General features: G+C 37.0%; 2 protein-coding genes across 2 annotated transcripts; one reads left to right on the plus strand and one right to left on the minus strand.

The window, feature by feature from the left end:
* Positions 1-425: 425 nt before the first annotated feature.
* LOC103431172 (uncharacterized) lies at positions 426-2,149 on the minus strand. The gene is made up of 3 exons (XM_008369314.4): positions 1,915-2,149; positions 1,711-1,774; positions 426-1,576 (listed from the first exon to the last, which is right to left on the minus strand). The coding sequence occupies exons 1-3, from the start codon at positions 1,993-1,995 to the stop codon at positions 696-698; spliced, it is 1,026 nt and encodes a 341-aa protein (XP_008367536.2). The 5' UTR covers positions 1,996-2,149; the 3' UTR covers positions 426-695.
* Positions 2,150-16,630: 14,481 nt separating this feature from the next.
* On the plus strand, positions 16,631-19,923 carry LOC103431173 (TORTIFOLIA1-like protein 3). The gene is made up of 5 exons (XM_008369315.4): positions 16,631-17,831; positions 17,944-18,052; positions 18,217-18,782; positions 18,968-19,385; positions 19,467-19,923. The coding sequence occupies exons 1-4, from the start codon at positions 17,049-17,051 to the stop codon at positions 19,367-19,369; spliced, it is 1,860 nt and encodes a 619-aa protein (XP_008367537.3). The 5' UTR covers positions 16,631-17,048; the 3' UTR covers positions 19,370-19,385; positions 19,467-19,923.
* The last annotated feature ends 138 nt before the right edge of the window (positions 19,924-20,061 follow it).

Genomic DNA, 20,061 nt, shown 5'->3' on the forward strand with positions numbered 1-20,061 from the left:
CGTACAGAATCTTACCCAGATGAAGTTCCACGTGAAAATTGTATACGCCATAATCTTAAAAGACTAATATCCCCTACATTAGAAGTATAAACAGGTGGGTGTATAACATTGTTCTCAGAAGTTAAAACAAAGATATTAATGGACCACAAAGAAGATCCGAAATTTCTACATTATCATGATTTAACAGCTGAGATTAATGAAACAGACCTTGTGTTTGAATCCAAATCCAGCCATAGAGATGTACGACTATGAAGAAACTATAGAGTTTAAACCATTAGGAACAACTCATCCGGGATAAGGAAGGATGCCTTCTACACCATCAATTAGCAATGTCAATAAACCAAAACCAAAACACGACAATCAATAGGACAATTAAATATATAAGAAGGAAATCTAGGCAAAAAATTAAACTAAAAGAAGTAGCATACCAGAGTAAAATGGTTTCATGTATTGAATTTCTATACCACCTTATCTATTCACATAAGAACACTGAGTGACTGAGTTCTCTACATCAGCAAATGCACCATACAGATAAGAACCAACTCAAAATAGAAGCAGGTCAATTCCGGGCGCTCAAAACCCTATACCCACATCTAACTAGCGAAATCAAATACTAAGACTGTAGAACACGCAAAACACATGACGCAAAAAACCAGAGACCAGCATACATATCTCACGAAAAGCAGAAGCTCTCCTTAGGACCTTGTGATCATGCTACAAGAACGAGGCAGCCGAAATGTGAGACTTCCTCCATGCACACTTGTCTCTGCCTCAACAGGCTCATGCTTATATGGCTTCCTGCAGCCGGGACAGCGACCATCCTCCTCCATAATCCTATTGTGGCAGAAAAGGCAGAGCCGGAATCCGCACAAGCAAGGCAAAAAGCTCGTGTCTGTGAAATCCAAATCTTCATAGCATATAGGACATGAGGAAGGCACAACACCGTTATAGGCCCAAGGAACACCACCACAACTGTAATGTTTACGGTTTGAATTCGGCAAGCTAAGCTGGTTAGCCAAATTGGGCAGACTCTGAGGCCGAAATGCATCATCAGGCCTCCAAGCATGGCCATTCCCTGAAGCTTTAGGGATAACTCTGCTGTATGGAGGGTTCAAATGCTCGACCTGATCAGACCCAATAGCCGTTTCCTGAGGAAAAACCGTTTGGGCAATTGGTTCATGCTCTGGGGGCGATTCTGGACATGTATTTTTTGGTTTCTCATCCGCAGCTAAGGCGTCAGCCACCGCTTCCCAATCGTCCAAGCATCCATCATCGCCACCACCTTCCTCATCCTCTGTGATATTTCCAGAGCAACAGCCACCGCTGCTACTACTGCTGCTGCTAGTAAAGGTAGTCTCGGAATAGTTGCTCTCCAAGACACTACTTGTCAAACTGTTCGGACTGTTCGACTCCATATCACTGTCATGGTGGTGGTGGTGATGGTGGATGGATCCATCAATCTGTCCACCTCTGGGCCTCATCTCCAGATTACCAAATGACCGGTTGTTATTCCGCTCTTTGCCTGCTTTAACGACACTGTTCTGTTCCTCCTTGCAATCCTTGTTCTTCATAGCGCCTAATTCCCACCAAATCCAATCAAATGCCAAAAACAATAACTTTCCATAGAAAACCCACAAATCTCCGAAATTTAACGACATCTCCAATTGCAAATGAAAATTAAACTTAAAAATTGTAAGATCGGATGCATACCTTGAGAAAGCCATTGCTCCCGACGAACATCGAGCTTGCACTGCTTCAATTTGGCAGACCTGGCCTGAAAAATCCCCAAATAAATCAATCAAATCGAAAAAGATCAATCAAAAAACAAACTTTCGCGCCTAGAATCTCAAGAAATCGGAACCAAAAAAAAAAAGAAAAGAAAGGAAAAACCGAAATTTGAAATCTCAATCTCACCCTCTTCTTCTTCCCCAAATCCCTGCCCCCATTGTTTGGGACCGCATGGACGGAGGCTCTGGTGATCGAATCGGAAACCATTGTTCTTTCTCGACGAATGGATTCAAAATTCCAAAGATTTGCAGAAAAACCCTAAAATTTGGTAAAAATCTTCGAGAGATTAAGAGAGAGAAAACCGAAATGGATAACGGCAATTCGTAAACTCCTCTGCTCCGCTCGCCCCTTTTTGTGCTTCTGGAAAACGGACGGGCGAGTTATTATATAGCAGTTTATTTACGTAAATACCCCTTTACTTTTTGTATTTTTCGGGCTTATACCCTGTGAGGTTCACGGACTTTCTGCCCTCTTCGAGGGGATACTTTATGTGTGCAAAGGGTATATTTGTAAAGTGCCTTTAACAAAAAAAGGAAAACGATTCGGTTCACCGAGATTTTAATTTCAATACGTCAATCGTTTTTTATTTCGGTTCGATGGTTAGATTTCCGTTTGTTAATTCACTAGGATATTTCTAATAAATACTTTTACTTTGCTAAATTCCAGTTGAGATACATGAAATTACACACAGTATTTAAAGTATCGATAATAGGTGCAAATATTGATATGTAAATTTGTGAAAATATTAATGTAGGTAAATTTGTGAAAATATTAATTTATAATTGTACATATCCATATTGGCATCGGTTGCCTTCAACAGAAATTATAGAAATTTGCAATAGGTTGGTATATCAACTCATTAAGATTCATTCAAATTAGAGAAAATTTTCTCAAATATTTTTTTTTTTTTAAAAGTTCGAAACCTGCAAAAATTTTGAAATCAATTTCGCTTTTTATTTCAGTTCAGCGGGTAGTTTTTTTATTTACTTTTTCTTAAATTAATATCCACGTGAGCTGATATTAACACGTGGCGTCCAGTCATTATTTACGTGGTGCGCCACATCATCAGTCAACGAAAGTTCTAACTGACAACTTAACAGATGAATGAAAATGTCTCAAACTTATGACTTTAGGTACCAAACTAGGACAAAATAAACTTGATGTATGAAATGTTGAAAAAAAAAAAAACTTTAAGATAGTAAACTGAAATTAACCTTTTTATAAAACCCTATATTTGTAATATGCTTAAGCTATATAATAAATTGAGAACAATTTTGTCTATTATTCTCATTTTTCGTTATAAGAAAATTAACGACATTATTCGTATGCAAATCAACAAGATCAAGAAAGCTAGCTCGACAGCTATCTTTTGCACAATTTGATTGCATCTTTGAAATACACCATATCGGGTATTTCAGATACCCAACTTCGTGATAAAAAGTAGTAATTCTACACTCGTTTTCTCCTTCTCAACTTTTCTTTTGTTTTAGTTGTATTTTCGTGATAAGACTTACCATTTGCTTAATGAGCTGCAATGTAACTCGTTTTCTCTTTTTACACTTTTTTCTCGTTTTAGTCGCATTACCGTTTACTTAATGGGCTGCAATGTAACTCGTTTTCTCTTTTTACACTTTCCTCTCACTTTAGTCGCATTACCGTTTACTTAATGGGCTGCAATGTAGGCTAGATTGAACCCATTGGGCCTACTTGAAGTGCAAAAATTAGGCTCAAAATAATAAGAAAAAGGGGGAAATCAGAAGAAATGTTTTGCATGGAAATTAACCTCAATGCACGACGTTGTTATAACTTATAAAAGATGGTGACATCAAATTAATCAAATACTTGGTGAAACTCAACTCCTTATTTAATATTTATCATCAAAATATAATATTTCTTTTTGTGTGAGACCAAATTTCTACTTTCTTCTAAATATTTGATTGGATTGGAACAGAACTATAATTTACATAAAGCCAATTATCAAATATATATATATATATATATATATATATATATTATACTGCAACTCTTCTTCCATCACAAAAGACATGCATTGCTTATAATTAAAAAAAATTAACTTATTAGGGTATAAATAAATATTATGTAGTTGGTATGGAATACTACGTGTTTCATAGTATAAATTAGTTTATTGTTCTTTCGATGGCAGCCAATATAATGTACAATGTGAACCTTACTACTATGCTCAATGGATTTGATGACACATAAGAGCAATTTCACCCCTCAAATGTCTACGGGCTTTAGGCAATTCAATCCCCTAGGAGATTTAAAAGGGGTGGAAGTGCTTAAAGGGCATACCCACAACCTCGAGTCAGAAGAACTTAATGTGGTGCCTAACTACCAGTTGTCACCGATATGAATTTATAGATCACGCACCAACAAAGACTGCTGGCAGCGGGACTTGAACTTTTGTCGGGTGACACACAACCAGGGAGCTTTTCAACTAAGCCAACCCTTAGTTACTTATACTATTAGGAGATGTTTTATTTTCAAATGATATAGCGTATCATGTAATTTGATTGTTGCTATCAACAGCTGACCATGATTCAAAATTCCAAATATACGAATTAAAATATGTGTCTTAAAATTCATTGGCAGATGTACATAAACTGTGCATGTTTTTAGTTCTTTGATGTCATGATTGAACTTGGTTGCCATGACTCATGAGGCAAGATACTTGACAAAATACTTTTAAAAAAAAAAACTGGAAATAATCAACAAAGTGTCATACCAATTATACACAAGATCAACATTTCATATTGAGACATTAGGATAACTTGTTGAAGTTGAATTATACGTGATGATTAAGAAGATGATTGATCAAAATTGTAGTAGTGAACCAACCTTGAAAGTTTATAACCTACGGGATCCCATCCCTATCCATCATATATGTAGTGAAGACGTCGAACAAGATATTTAATATTGATGCCGATCAAAATATTTAAGATTTCAAAAAATATATTGCCTAATAAAATATAAAAGTAATGTTACATTTAACATCTATTTGTATCATCATTTATATCATCTCTTTAATAGAGATAAAATCCGTAAACACATAAGAACCTCATATTCGTTAACGAGATGATATAAATAAATACTAAGAATAACATTCTTGATCAAAACTGCCGGCATTGAGTTGAGGGAGTCTTTTGACCAGTAGTGGTAGGCATAGTATTCCCCAATTCCAGGATATTACAACTGTGAATCAAACTTTTGTATTCAAGAAGGGACAGAATAGCACTTTTGGACTAATCAATCACAAAAACAAAGTTACAATAATGGCTCAACAAGTGTAAATATTGAAATAAGAGTAATTATTCGTATCATGTTTTTGTATCACATTTTCATATCATCTTAGGTGGCATTTGATATGGACAACCACATCATTTGAATTAATCAAAATTTTAAAATTAGTTCATTATTTAATAAACTAATAATTAAGAAAAACTAGTTAATTAATTGATGATTGTGGTATACGATGAGTATTTCTCCTTCATTTCCTTGGATTTTGCAAATTTTTCAAATGATGTGGTTGTCCACATCAGATGTCACCTAAGGTGGTGTAGAAATGTGGTATAAAAACTTGAGATGAATAACATTACTCTTGAAATATAAGAGTTTCTTAAAGTGAAGCTCTTTATAAATTTTCTGTCACATTCAGTTTAACATTAATTTATACTTTAATATCATAAACTATTATATAAAAGGGTAAATATCAATTTACTATCCTCATGTTTCGTGGTTTTCAACATTTAGTACATCAAGTTTTTTTCGTCCCAGAGTCATACCTAAAGTGTAAATTTTAGGACAATCTCATACATCCGTTAGTCAAATTGTTAAGTCTCTCATTAACTGATGATGTGGCACCCATGTGGACAATGACTGGGCGCCACGTGGATTTTTTTTTTCTTCAAAGGTTCAAAAAAAAAATTTACCACCCAAAAATTTTTAACCCATAACCATGTACCTTACATTTTCCTGCCAAAATTTTTTGAAAAAAAAAAATCAAATCAAAGAGAGGAAAAAACCACAACTTTCTATTAATCCAATTTCAAACAAGCTTTGATTCTAAATCTGCAAATTCATCATTTAAACTACCAACTAACAATAAAGTTCAATTGTCAACAACTTTCAATTCACAACAAAATTCAATATACACCATACAATTCACACAAAAGTATCAAAAGACCACAACTTTAACAACTAATGGGTCAATGTGTTCTTCCACAAACCAAAATTAGAGTACCAAAAACACCAAAGATTTGTCCAAAACACTAAAGATCTATCGGAAAGTTGTTTCAAAAGAACTAAGGGCATATTCAACTATAACGAAATGAACCCTTAAACAACCTAAAGCATTTAAGCAGCATCATGGAACATTCCTCCTCATTTTCTGACCTCTTGCAGTAGACTTTGAAGTGGTTTGAAAGGCTTGAGTTGGCTAAGATGAAGGTTGTGGAGCTTCCTGAGTGCATGACTGTTATGACTGAGAGGGTTGTGATACCTTAGATGTTAAGGCCTAAGTAATGAACCCATATAGCATTAGCACTAACATATAATACACTTCACAAATAACAAATTCACTTAAGAAATGAAAAATCAACAAAAAATATCAAAATTATACCTAATTTTTCTTGCTTTTTCTTCCTTTTCTAGCAGCTGGAGAAGGATGAGTGGTTGGGCATCTGGCCTTGTTGTGTCCCAAGGCCTTGCAAACACTACACTTCGCACTTTTTTGCCTTATCTTGCTTAACTTGAATTCATTTTCTTCACCCTTCTTATGTCTCATCTTTTTTGTTCTTCTAGACAGCCTTTTAAAAGTTAGAGGAAGAATGCATTTGTTTTTAGATGGCTCCCAAAATTTCATGCCTTGGACGGGTTGAATCAAGTTTTCGTAACCTTCAAAGTACTTCTCATTCTTGTACCAAGAGAAAACAAATTCCTCAGGCTGTCTCCTTGCATAATAGATGGTCGAGCAACTATGTATGTAAGGAAAGCCTGTCAAATTCCATCTTCTACATGAGCAAGTGCACCCATTCAAATCCACCACAAATATATTGCCTCTGCCTTCATCCTCTTCAAAATTTTCTCCTTCAGACCATGTAGCTATAGTGTGTGAGCTTTTCAGTTTGTACTCATCCAACTTCTTCTGGATTTTTGGGCAGATAGCTCATTTATCCTTCCTCATTGCATCTCTTCTCAATCATATCCACTTCATCAATAAAACTCTTATAGTTTCTAGCATGGTAATAATAGGCTTGTCCCTAGACCTTAGGATAAAAGAATTGAAGCTCTCACAAAGGTTGTTTAAAAGAATGTCACATTGAGCGTGTGTCTCAAAGTGTGACCTACTCCAATGCAAGGCTGGTTTATTCACCAACCATTTATAAGCTTTGACATTCAGCCTATTCACCTCAGCCATACTCTTTCTAAAATTAGCGATGGTTGTTACCTTGGCAGTATTCCATAAGGCATAATTTAATCATTTCCCATTTAAACTCATCTACCTTGTAGTTGGTGTATAAGTGCCTAACACATAACCGATGATTACAATTAAGCAGCACCTTCTCAAAAGCTGGTATTAAACCCTTTTGTTTGTTAAAAATGAAAGTCCAAGTACGCTGGTTCACAATTCCCAAATCAGCAGCTAGCAGTTCCAGAAACCAAACCCAACTGTCTTTGTTCTCGAGCTCTACTATGGCATATGTAATAACCCAAGTTTGGTTATTTGCATTTATTCCCACTGTAGACAGTAACTGGCCCTTGAACACTCCCTTCAAGTGACAACCATCCAACCCTACAAGCTGCCTACATCCATTTTAAAATCCATTTTTGCAAGCCCCCAAACAAATATAGATCCCCTGCAATATCACATAAGCATCATTATAGGGCAGCACCTTCATATGAACTGTACTACCCGAGTTTGTCCTCCTAAGCTCATCAGAGTACTCCCACAATTTTTTGTACTAATTCACGTTACTCCCATCAAGGATTTTCAAACACTGTGCTTTTACTCTGTAAGTTGTCTTGAGGTGGATCTCAATCATTCTTTCATCATTCACTATCTTCATAAATGTAGTGATAGGCATGTTTGGGTTGATTATGAACTTGTCCACATACCTCTTCACAGTTAGGATTTTCCCTCTAAATCCTCGGACATTCATGTTTCCCAACATAGGTTTTCACTTGCATTGAATCTTCATTGTACATCCTAAAAGCATACAATCTCTATGGATAATTTTTCTCACACCTTGCACTAATCTTTCATTTCTCATTCCTTTTTAACTTAATAGAAGGTGCACTATGCTTAATGGAGTGAGACCACACTACCTCTCTCAACTATGCAACATCTATGAACTTCAATCCCCTTTTCAAACCTTGGATCATCCCTGTCGACTTCTTCATTGAACTCAGGGTACATGATCTTCTTATCACATTCTGAACTTGAATCGTCAACACTGTGCATGTCATTTGAGTCTTGTTTCTCATAATCAAGGGGAACGTTTTCTACATCCCTTGCATCAATAACTTCTTCTGGATGTTGGTTCCCAACCCCTTCACCTCTTTCAGCATCTCCAATGACACTTTCTACAACTGTATCATCTACTGCACGACAATCATCATCTTCCAAACTATAGTCACTGTCCACAAACTCACTATTTGTAGTGTCATCCTCTGCATTTACTGCCACAAACAATGAATATTTGTTAAAAACCTAAACTTTGCAAAAATAATTGTTCACATAGGCGTCACGTCATCAGTTAACGAGAGACTTAACAATTTGACTAACAAATGTATGAGACTGTCCCAAAATTTACACTTTAGGTATAACTTTGAGACGAAAAAAACTTAACATATTAAATGTTGAAAACCGTGAAACATGAAGGTAATAAACTGATATTTACCCTATATTAAAAATATAAGGTGCCATAGAAGTTGTATAAACTCTCATTTTGAAAGTTTCCCTAAACATTTATCCTCAAGTAATTTTTACATATATAATCTTCGTGGACATGCATACCACCCACAACACCAATCCCGTCGTCGTCCTTCACCATTTCAACGTTCTCATACCACCCAAAAAGTACCCAACCACCAAATCCCACAGAAAACCCAGATCTGTCATTCTCTCTCTCTCTTTCTTTCTTCTGATTTGTTTCTGGGGGTGGGGACTGGGGAGGGAGGGGAGATGGTGGCAGTGAGGGAGCGAACGGGCTTGAGGGGTTGATGAAAGTGGGTGTTTTTAATAATTAATAATAGGGTTAGGCTGCCGGCGGTGATGGGAGTGAGGAAAGGCCGCCGCCGGCTGGTATTGGGTGGTTAGCACTTAGCACGACTGTTGGAGGAATTGGGCGTGGTTGCACTCCGTCTCTGGTTGTACGCTGCGTGTGCGTTCTTTTAAGAATAATGTTTGGGCCTTGGGCTGGGCTTTTTTTTAAAATTTTGATTGGCCCAAAATTTAAGCAAGTTTTCTAAATCTTTGGATGGGAAAATTCTTGGGGCCCAAAAAACAATTTTTGGGTCCATAAAATCATGACCAATACAAAAAAAAAACCTTTGAATTCATGTCAACTTAATTTTGTTACGTTTAGATCAACCTGTTGAACTGTCCCTGTCCTATTTAGTTCACCTCTCCATTTCAAATCCAACCACAAAATTATGCTGTCACCCAGCCAACAAGTTGAAGGCAATTTTGGGCATGTGTATGCATCTCATTGTGTAGGGTTCTATGAGTAGTTAGATCTGATGTTGAAGGCCAAAAGTTAGGGAAATTGAAGTTTGGACTACCACACCTAGCAATCTTGTGGTCCTCAATAAGTTGACCATGGGCAAGTCTCAAATTACATGAAGTGACTAAAAAACAAAAACATTAAACTTTTGTGCTAAAGATAATGTTAGACTTGATACCATTATAGCCATAAATTTGGGTGAGATTGTCGGGATTAGTCACTCACGCACTGGTATGTATACGATTGATGGAATTAGTCGCTCACATATTGTTTTATCAATGAGTGAGTGAGATTGTTAATTGGTCACCGACACTATTTTATCTAATCACTTATCCATTAAACCAAACAAGTGGGTTTTGTTTAACGTACATATAGAAACCTAAGAATTGCTTAGAAATGAAGAAAATAATTTAACTCCAAAGATGGTGTATTTAGTACACTATTTTCTAGTAAAATTCTTCTCTATTTGTAAGTTGAAGGTTTTAGATTTGATTTATGTGAATGGCACATTGGACTCAAATTATTATGGTTAGCTCATTCGTATGATTTAGCACTCACTCATATGATTTAACCCAAATTCTTTAACTCTTAGTGTGTATATATCAATGTATTAAAAAATAGTGCATTTTGGGACCAAATTCGTGCACTAATGTATATAGAGGAGATGCATCTACTCGACTACCTGTAAAAGAGTAAATAATCGTAAGATCACCTTGGTACCGGTGGGATAGCGACCAAGACTCTGCGACGGTCAAGTTAGTAAGCAATTTAAGACTTAAGCAATGGGCAAGATATAGAATCCGTATTAAACTGAGAGAATCCCGGAAGATATCTAGGAGTAGATATTGCATCCTCTTAGGAGTGTGATTACTTGGGCACATGCCAATCACTAAACTATAAGAATCTCCAAAAATATATGAAACTTATCTGATCTCAATCAGATAAGGTCTCTGTATCTTGCAAAATAAAAATGGTCAATCTCAACAAAGTCGACATACTTTGCCTACCTTTCCAGAGCACAGGATGATGGTGGCATCGCTGATCCATTTGTGCATCTCATGACCGAATTTATGAGATATTTGTATTTCGATCCGTCTTACTCTTACTCTTAAAAATCATGGTCCCACAATACCAAATATATTTGCTTTTTTCTTTTAATTCCTTCTCTTTGAAAGCCAAAGGCCACCACCTAATTGTCCTCTTCCTTTGCATGTGGAATTATGAGGACTGATGATAGCCTTATTTAAAAGCATCTTATATAAACAAGGCATGAATGACGATATATCATATATAGGGTACACAATAATTTTAAATTTGAATATTAATTGCTATAATGCCACTCAAGCTAATTTTAAGTCCACATCCCATGTGGGAATACAACACATTGCACACCCTATAGTTCAAATTAAACTCTTTTTCTTTATTTTTAAGTCACCCATCTGTTCTAAAAACAATATGATACTACTTCAACGAAATTCCCAACTCGATTTTTCTTTCTTACGTCTTCGCTAAACTGTCTCATTCTTGAGTTTTTACGATATTATAATTTCTTGCGCTCTATTTGAAGAAATTAAGAAAGAAGTTGACTTATGGAGAATAAATTCTTCCCTAAGTTATCGACTAATCTTCCCACGTACTTTCAAAGACGTGATGGAAAAAATTTCTTCTTGGCAAAAAACCATGATCCATACGATATCGTTGTTCTTCGACTTGTTAATATATGTTGTGATTTAAGGTTGAAATAATGATCAGAAATCAAATTAATAAGCCTCCCAAACTGCGACTTGGTACGATGAAATTGTGAATTCTTCAACTTAACTTCCTCTTATGCTTGTGGCATAAAAAAACTAATGATTATATATATGGTCTAATATCTTAGTGGATATAGAATGTTGAGTTTTCATTCATACATCGCAGGTTTGAAACTCTCTCTCCTCTAAATTGTAATAGTTTTAAATCCTCCTCATTCTCTTAATAATAGTGAATTTAAAAACAAAATTTAGATGAAAAATTAGATAAATTATGACGTGCCAAACAAGCATGGCAGCATGCAGGACCCTAACTAAAAGAAAGTTTTTATCTTGGCAGTATCTACTACATTCTCTGTATATATACTATTATATTATTATATTATATTGTTGTATATATTATTACTCCTTGAATACTTAAACGACATGTGTATTGAGCTTGGAAACTTCATGTTATGTGTCGTACCACATACAAAGCAAATTGCACATGGCCTGCACCCTGCAAATAGGACCGAATTGAGTCAAGACGAAGTTCTCATTCTCTGTGCATGAGACATTTGGAATTACGGATGATTTCGGTACGATTACCGTGTCAAAATTCTCATACCAATTACCATACTAAATTTTTGGCATGGCAAAATTGATTACCATCCACTACCGTGCCAAATTTTTGATATATCAAAGTTTGGTATGTCAAATAATTTGGTTAGTATGATAATTACCACTCTGTTTTATGCCACAATCTGAATTTTTTTCTTAAACTCAATTCAAGGCCAATACGTTTTTTTTTTTTTTCACTTTTTTTTTGTTCGTGTCCTCCTCTCCCGGTTTATAATCAAATGGGTGGGGTTGTTAAGATGGGTTTGGGGTGTGTTTTTGTTTTTGTTGGGCCCCCCCGGGGGGGGGTTTGGTATGCAGTGGTTGATTCAGGTGGTACAGTAATTTGGCAAAAAAAATCTACCCCTATTTGGAATAAGGCTTAATTGTACTCACTTTTTATACATACATGAGGAAAACTTGATTAGTCGGTTTCATGCACCAGTTATATGTTGTGGAAGGCAGGCATATACATATTTGACGTATAAAATTGGGAAGGCAGACATATTTGGCATATAAAATTGGGATAAGACGTCTCTTCTACATGTATGAAGGCCGGTTTAGGGTTTCTTGAAAGTTGAAATTCATATGCCATCTTGTTGGTTTCTGTTTTTGGTTTCGTCAAGGGTGATTATATATTATTTCACATAAATTTTCTCGTCACAACACCTTTTTCTCTTTTCAAAATACGATTACGGAATTAATATTTGTAATAATGTCAATACTTATACCTAACCTTAGGGGTGTATTTTTTTGCCAAATTGCCATGCCAACCAAATTGTCAACCGTGCTATACCGATTTTGTGCCAAATTTTTTGTACCAATCGGTAATGGTACGGTATTGTACCGTACCGAAATTTCATGGTACGGTATTAGTAATGGATACTATTACCACGGTATTACCGTATCATACCGAAAATACAATATAATTTATAATTTATAATTTATATAATACATAATTATATAACACATATTTATAATATTCCAATAATTTGAAAATAAAACCCTACTTATATTAGCATTGTTGTTGGTGACTTTGATCTCTTAAAATTGTGGAAATCAAACACAAAAGAGTTCCTAATTCTTTCACAAATAGCCAAAATATCTTTGTAACCCCCACTTCTATTGTTGCTAGTGAAAATGCATTTAGTCTAGGAAGGAGGGTTGTGAACCCTTTTAGGGTATCATTGACTCCTAAAATAATGGAGGCACTAGTGTGTACTAGTGGTTGGCTTATGACAGGTGATGTAAACTTCTACAAGGACCAACGGAATATATGCTTCAATTTTACAAGGAAATAGAAGAAGAGAAAACAAGAAAGATATGCTTTAATTTTTTTAGTAAATTTGTTATTAAATGGTTTTCAACTTTAATTCTTCTTGCTACTAATTAATATGTTTTCTTTGTTTGTAATGTAGGCTTGACACAAACTCAATCTTCTACAAGTTCAATGCCTCTTCCAAAAGTTTCGACATCTCAAGCTTGAATAACTGATCAATGAATTCTCTTTTTTGAAGTTTACTTCCAATTTTCATTTGGTTTGAAACTTTAATTTCTATTTGGATTGTTAACTTCTATTTGTTTTGGTTCGTAACTTCTATTTGGATTGTAAGCTTAATTTTCATGATGAATCTTGATGCTTCATTTGAATTATTATGTGTGTGAATTGTGAATGATGAATAATAGATGAATTTAATCTATAATGTATGAGATAAAGGTACAAAAAAAAAAGTTTTGCCCTTGAATTGGGTTAAAAAAACAAAAACATATTTTGTCCCAAAACAAAATGACAATTACCATTGCCATACCATGCCAACCAAACTTTTGGCAATACCGAACTTTGGTATACCGAAAGTTTGGTACGGTAATTGGTACAAGGGTTTTGGTACGGTAACCGTACCGAACCCACCCCTACCTAACCTAACAAATATTGATACATCATCGATATAGTTGTCAGTAGGGATGGGCAAAATACCCATAGGTTTGGGTAACCGCGGTTACCTGCCCATTTAAAGTTGGTGGTTACGGTTATGGGTAACCGTTTTGACAAATAAACGGTTATGGATATAACCGTTTATCTGTGAAATTTAAATGGGCGGTTACGGTTGTAGCAGAAAAATATCGTTCGTAAATATTTCAATTATTAGAATTGTATGAGGACTTAAATGATTAACATAGGGAAATACATGCAAAAATGTACCTATAATGGTGTTTAATTGTCAGAAAACGAAAATTATGACAAATTTTTCTTTTGTAATTTTCAAGTTGTTAAAAAAAACATGTAGACGGGTGAAAATGGGTAAAAAAAGATAAACGGGTTCAAAAACGGGTAAATGGTTATGGTTATGGTTAAATGAGTAAATGGTTATGGTTAAATGAGTACACGGTTATGGGTATGGATAACCGTTTATACGGTTATGATTATGAGGATAACCATTTATGCAATTATTCAACGGGTAAACGGTTATGCGGGTATTGATATAAATGGTTATGGATAAATAACCGCGGTTACCCGTCCGTCATAACCGTTGCCCATCCCTAATTGTCAGTATCATCTTGATGAATGTGATGACCATGTAACCAAATTTCACATAGCCAACATGCCAAAATTTGCTTCATTTTGGTACCATGATTCAATCAAATTGGAGTTGTCGTTAGAATTGCCCTTTTTTTCTGTATCAATTTTCTTCTTCCTTCTCCACAATCATTGCCGTTCATCCACTTGAGGTAAGCAATTATTTAACTTTAGAAACCATTTATCTTTCCCTTGAGGTGTAAAGTGTAAGCAGGTTGGTAAGGAGAGGTTGAGAGCCGAGACGACCCACATTTGTTAGTACGGTTCTAATTCTAAAGCATACATTTCTTGGCCCACAATTAATTAACAAATTGCATTTCTGATTTGATTTTGTTGGTCCACTAATAGTTTTCAAGAACTTGTAAGTAAGATATTACTTATGTATGATTAGTTTATTGTGTGACGTAGTCTAATTTTGCTCATTTTAAAGTAGAATCTCGTTGTGAAATACCAAAACTATAAATATTATAGCTGAATTATAGTTAGTTTGGAAGTGTTTTTAAAATAACGGAAAACATTTTTGGTGAAAATGTTTTTCAATTCCAAAAGTACTTGAAATGCTTTATGCAAGAAGCAATTCAAGTGATTTTCAGAATTCTATTATATTTTTACTAAGAATTAGTTCAAAAAACACTTTCTTAAAAAAACGTTTTTAGCCAAAACAATTTCTAACGAGCCCTTAAAAATCGATACCTTCTTATTAATTATTTGATGCACATGGTCCGAATTTTATAATTTTGTAAATTTTGCATCTATTATCATGCCAATACGCTATCATATTAAATCTTTAATTAGTTCAACCTCTCTTATTAGTAGGTGCAACAAACAAAGGATTAATCAAACATTTAGTTTAATACTCTTTAATTAATTAGTTCTTCAACATGATCTATGCATTATGTTATGATTTAGTTGCATATCAAATGCATTACTAGATCTCTTTCACTACAATTGTAATAATTTATTATCACTTAGTACTACGATCTAGTGATATTCCTTTTCACTTGTAAGTGAAAAATCTTAGGTTCGATCATCTTCAAAGCCGAATTTGAATCACATTATTGCTAGCTCAGTGTAAGACTAATAATATCTTCTTCCCTTAATATAGATAATATCGTTTGTTAAAAAAAAAAAAATGTAGGCACAGTGAATTTGGCATGATTAACTCCCCAAGGGTAGCAACGGTCACGTGACCACCTTAATGCTAGGCCCAAAATTAACCCACCCACCAGCCATGACCATTTACTGCCGGCGTTAAAATTATTCACGTGAACCACTCCGCCCTTTTCTTAAAGTTACCCAATTGGACCAATCCGATTCTAGCATGGTGTCGAGCTCACGTGAACCACTCCTCATTAGATGAAGAAACTTTTCAGTCTGTCGTAAATAGGACCCGATACAACAAATGTCATAATACAAGTTGTGGTAAAAGTTTTTTTCAAGTATTCAACCATTTGTATTATGACACTTAATCTATCAGACCGCGATCTAACACATTGAAAAATCTCTTCATCTACTTGAATCATATTTTGTAAATCACATGATGTGATCGTTAATGATTCAACTTATTTTTTAGATTATAAAAAATAATTTAATTATCAACCGTTACATCACATAATTTTTTTTTTTTTGAGAAAGCACATAATCTACTAAAATAAATTGATTTCACAGTTTTATTTTTCTTTTATTTCTTTTGTATTTTATTTAGAGTAAATTGTACAAATGGTCCCTCAACTTTAATCAAATTGGAGCAATGGTCCCTCAACTAAAAATCCATTACCATTGGTCCCTCAACTTATCAAAATGTGTAGCTATAGTCATTTTCATCAATTTTGTCAAAATTTTGTCAAAATAAGCTATGTTGGAATGACCATTTATATAATTAGGGTCCCTCAACTCATCAAAGTGTATAATTATGGTTCTTTTCGTCAACTATGTCAAAAAATTTGTCAAAACGAGTTATATTGTAAGGACCATTGCTACAATTGGATTAAAGTTAAAGGACCATTTCTCCACTTGAATTAAAGTTCAGGGACCAATAGTAATGAATTTTTAGTTGAGGGACCATAGCTGCACGTTTTGATAAGTTGAGGGACCAAAGGTAATGAATTTTTAGTTGAGAGACCATTGCTCCAATTGAGTTAAAGTTAAGGGACCATAGCTACAATTTACTTTTTTATTTATGAAGAGAATGCAGAAATAAAACAAATATATGGAAATGGTATATACTAATCGATGGTGATTTGGAAATCCAGCAAGGTTTAATGACTAAACTGTCCTTGAGTGAAGTAAAAAACTGGTAATCCTTCACCCAGCCAGTCATTAATCATAATCACTCTTAAGCAGGAAATTAACGAATAACGACTTCATCCCCTTACCTAAACGACACCGTCATCATTACCGACCTGAAAACTTCCGCGCACCGACTCCTTTTTCTCTTTCAGTTTAAAAAGCGCAAAGCCTCGAACCACCTTTCTCTCCAAAAACACACCGACAGAACCACCGTCAGCTCCTCCGGCAATGCTGCTGGAGATTCCGGAAGCTCCGCCACCGGACCCGTAAACTCGATTCGACTCCACCAAACTGGCTTCATCCACAATGCCTCCCGCCCAGAACCTCAAGCACCGGGTCTTCATCTGCCTGAATAAGCTCTCCGACCGCGACACTTACTCCCTCGCAGCTTCCGAACTCGAATCCATAGCCCGAACCCTCGACCCGGCGTCCGTACCAGTTTTCCTCTCCTGCATCCAGTCCACCGACGCCTCCGACAAGTCTCCTGTCCGCCGACAATGCGTCCAGATGATCACAGTCCTTTCCGAAACCCACGGCGACTCGCTGTCCCCGCACCTCACCAAAATGCTCAACAGCATCACCAAGCGCCTCCGCGACCCGGACTCCGCTGTCCGATCCGCCTGCCAAACCGCCGTCGCTTCCCTCTCCTGCCATGTCACCAAGCCCTCTTCTTTCGGCTCTTTTCTGAAGCCGTTAACCGACGCGCTTTTCACGGAGCAGGACCCGAACTCGCAGATCGGGTCGGCCCTCTGCCTGGCGTCGGGAATCGACGCCGCGCCTGACCCGGAACCCTCGAAGCTGGCGAGGCTGCTGCCTAAGCTCGAAAAGCTGGTAAAGTGCGACGGGTATAAAGCGAAGCCGGCGGTGCTGACGTTGATCGGGTCGGTGATCGGGTCGGGCGGGGCGTCGGGTCACGGAGCTTTGAGGAGCTTGGTTCCTTGCCTCGTCGGGTTCCTGAGCAGCGAGGACTGGGCCGCGAGGAAGGCCGCGGCGGAAGCGCTGCTCAAGCTGGCGGTTGTGGAGAGAGACGAGTTGTCGGAGTTCAAATCTGGGTCTTTGAGAACGTTCGAGAGTCGGAAGTTCGATAAGGTAAATTTTAATTCTTTTGTTTTCATAAATAATTATTTAATTATTGAGTTTTTAGCGTACTTAATTATGTTTAATTTGTTAATGTGGGTGATTTGGAAATGGCGTGCAATAGGTGAAGGGTGTTAGGGAGGTTATGAATCAGATGATGGAAGCATGGAAGCACATTCCTGATCTCTCCGATGAGGCTTCGCCGCCGCCGCAATCGATTGCTTCCTCCAAAGGTATTACTAGATTTGAATCATTGATTGCTCATACCAATGGATGATTAATCGATCTTAGTTTTATGTAAATTCATTGGATTAGTAGGTATTCTAGTCTTTGATATGATTTTATCTGATGTTCTTTTGTTTATCGATATTGGATTCGGGTTCTTTGATGAATCCAGAGAATGCAGGTGATGGACGCCAGCCGGTTAGGTCCAGAAACTGCGAGGTTCCTGGTTCCGGAGCTCGCCAATTGAAGAAGAAACCTACTCCGGCTAGTAGATCAACTCCGCCTGATAGTTCTTATGCTACCACTGATAGGAACAGAAGTACTTTGAAGAGTAATGACAAGAAAGTGAATCCAGGAATGTTTCGGAAACCAGGTCATAAGAAGCCTTCGGATTGGGAAGCTGAGATTAGCGCGCTTAGCGCTCCCTCATCGGCTGGGGCTTTTAACGACGGTTTTAAGGAGACGGATGAGAATATCCCAGAAAGAAGGATCAACGGGAACACAAAACGGGCCTTGTTCCATAGGAGTTCCGATAACAAAGTGCACAAATTTGGTGGGTCAAGGTCAGGATCTCGTGTGGCTCCATATCATGAGGAGAGAGCGGAATCTCCCGTTGTAGTCAGTAATGTTACCGAGAATAGTCATAAGAACCGCAGAGAATGCGAGGATTTATCCCTGATCCGCAATCAACTTCTTCAGATTGAAAAGCAGCAGTCCAGTTTACTTGATCTCGTGCAGGTTTGTTTCCACTGCTTGAAATCGAGTTTACTCGAAGTAATTTGTGTTGTTTTCCTGGATAATTGCAGCTCTAAATATGCCTATATTACATTTAATCTGTTGTTAACGAGTATAACCAACTCTTGTAGTGCATTTTGGTGTAGGGCTTCTTCTAATCATTTTCTTCATTTCACTTCTTACATTAGAACTTCATGGGTAGCTCGCAAACTGGAATGCGTTCGTTGGAGACGCGTGTGCATGGGCTAGAGCTAGCGCTGGATGGGATCTCATATGATTTGGCTCTGTCAAGTGGAAGGATGACCAAGGTTGAATCACGCCGCAGCTCATGTTGCCTGCTACCTGGTGCCGATTTTTGGAGTTCCAAGTTCTGGAGGAAAACGGAAGGCAGGTACTCAACCTCAAGGTATCCTAATTCCTGTGGCATTGCTCCGGCAGCAGCTATGCGCTACACAGCCGATGACAGTGGCAATGCTGAAACATCGGAGAGCCTTAGGTTTCCGCTCCAGGATAGGAGTGGATTCATCGTAAACCCTTTGGCAGAGATTCGGAGTGGCTCAAGGGGTGTATCAGAAATGGCACGTCGCTAGCCAGTCAAATCAGCAGGTACCGTACAAACGTTTCCACGCGTAATAACTCGTCCATGTACCGCTACGCATTAACTTAACTTGCATTTCCTTTTTCCAGATTCTGTTTACCAGTCCCTGCAGCATGATTTCAGCCGGAAAGTTTGAGTTTGTCGCCGGCCCGGTGTGATCGATGCATGATCAAGGCAAAGTGAAGGTAATAGGTTTGTGCTATATTCTCGCCTTCTCGGTTTATCATAAGAGCAGCCTCCAGGAAAATATGCAACCGTCGTACTCTTGAGTATACCGACGATAGTAGTCTTTCATACGATGAAACGAAGATACAGAAAGGTATATATTGCGTGCTATTCGGTAAGTGCACCTCGTATTGTTCTTTGCAGTAAGATTTCAATGGAGTGTGATTTATCAACAAATGCCATTTTTCTTGGTAGTTTGGTACAGAGAATGTATTGTGTACAGAGGAGCAGAGTATCATTTTGTAGCTTTCTTCTCACTGAATACTACTTGCTCTTAAAGAGTTTAAGATATGATGATGATGAATTCTATACTTTCGAAAACCGTTGTTTGTTTCGTTACAATTTTATACAGTTCCAAGTAGAGACCATAGATCATATAAGTGCTCGTTTTCGGAATTGGACAACGCCAACTCAACCCGACCCGAGCCGACCTTTAGTTTGATGTACGCAACCATGTTT

The sequence above is a fragment of the Malus domestica genome, chromosome 14, assembly GCF_042453785.1.
Source record: "Malus domestica chromosome 14, GDT2T_hap1".
NCBI classification, from domain to species: Eukaryota; Viridiplantae; Streptophyta; class Magnoliopsida; order Rosales; family Rosaceae; genus Malus; species Malus domestica.

What these genes read in the sequence shown, in the direction of transcription:
- LOC103431173 (XM_008369315.4), top strand. Translation starts at nt 17,049, where the DNA reads ATGCCTCCCGCCCAGAACCTCAAGCACCGGGTCTTCATCTGCCTGAAT. An exon ending in AGAGTCGGAAGTTCGATAAG is followed by an intron (nt 17,832 to 17,943) that starts GTAAATTTTAAT and finishes GGCGTGCAATAG; the next exon opens with GTGAAGGGTGTTAGGGAGGT. An exon ending in GTTTACTTGATCTCGTGCAG is followed by an intron (nt 18,783 to 18,967) that starts GTTTGTTTCCAC and finishes TTCTTACATTAG; the next exon opens with AACTTCATGGGTAGCTCGCA.
- LOC103431172 (XM_008369314.4), bottom strand. Translation starts at nt 1,995, where the DNA reads ATGGTTTCCGATTCGATCACCAGAGCCTCCGTCCATGCGGTCCCAAAC. An exon ending in ATTTGGGGAAGAAGAAGAGG is followed by an intron (nt 1,775 to 1,914) that starts GTGAGATTGAGA and finishes GGGATTTTTCAG; the next exon opens with GCCAGGTCTGCCAAATTGAA. An exon ending in GGAGCAATGGCTTTCTCAAG is followed by an intron (nt 1,577 to 1,710) that starts GTATGCATCCGA and finishes GGTGGGAATTAG; the next exon opens with GCGCTATGAAGAACAAGGAT.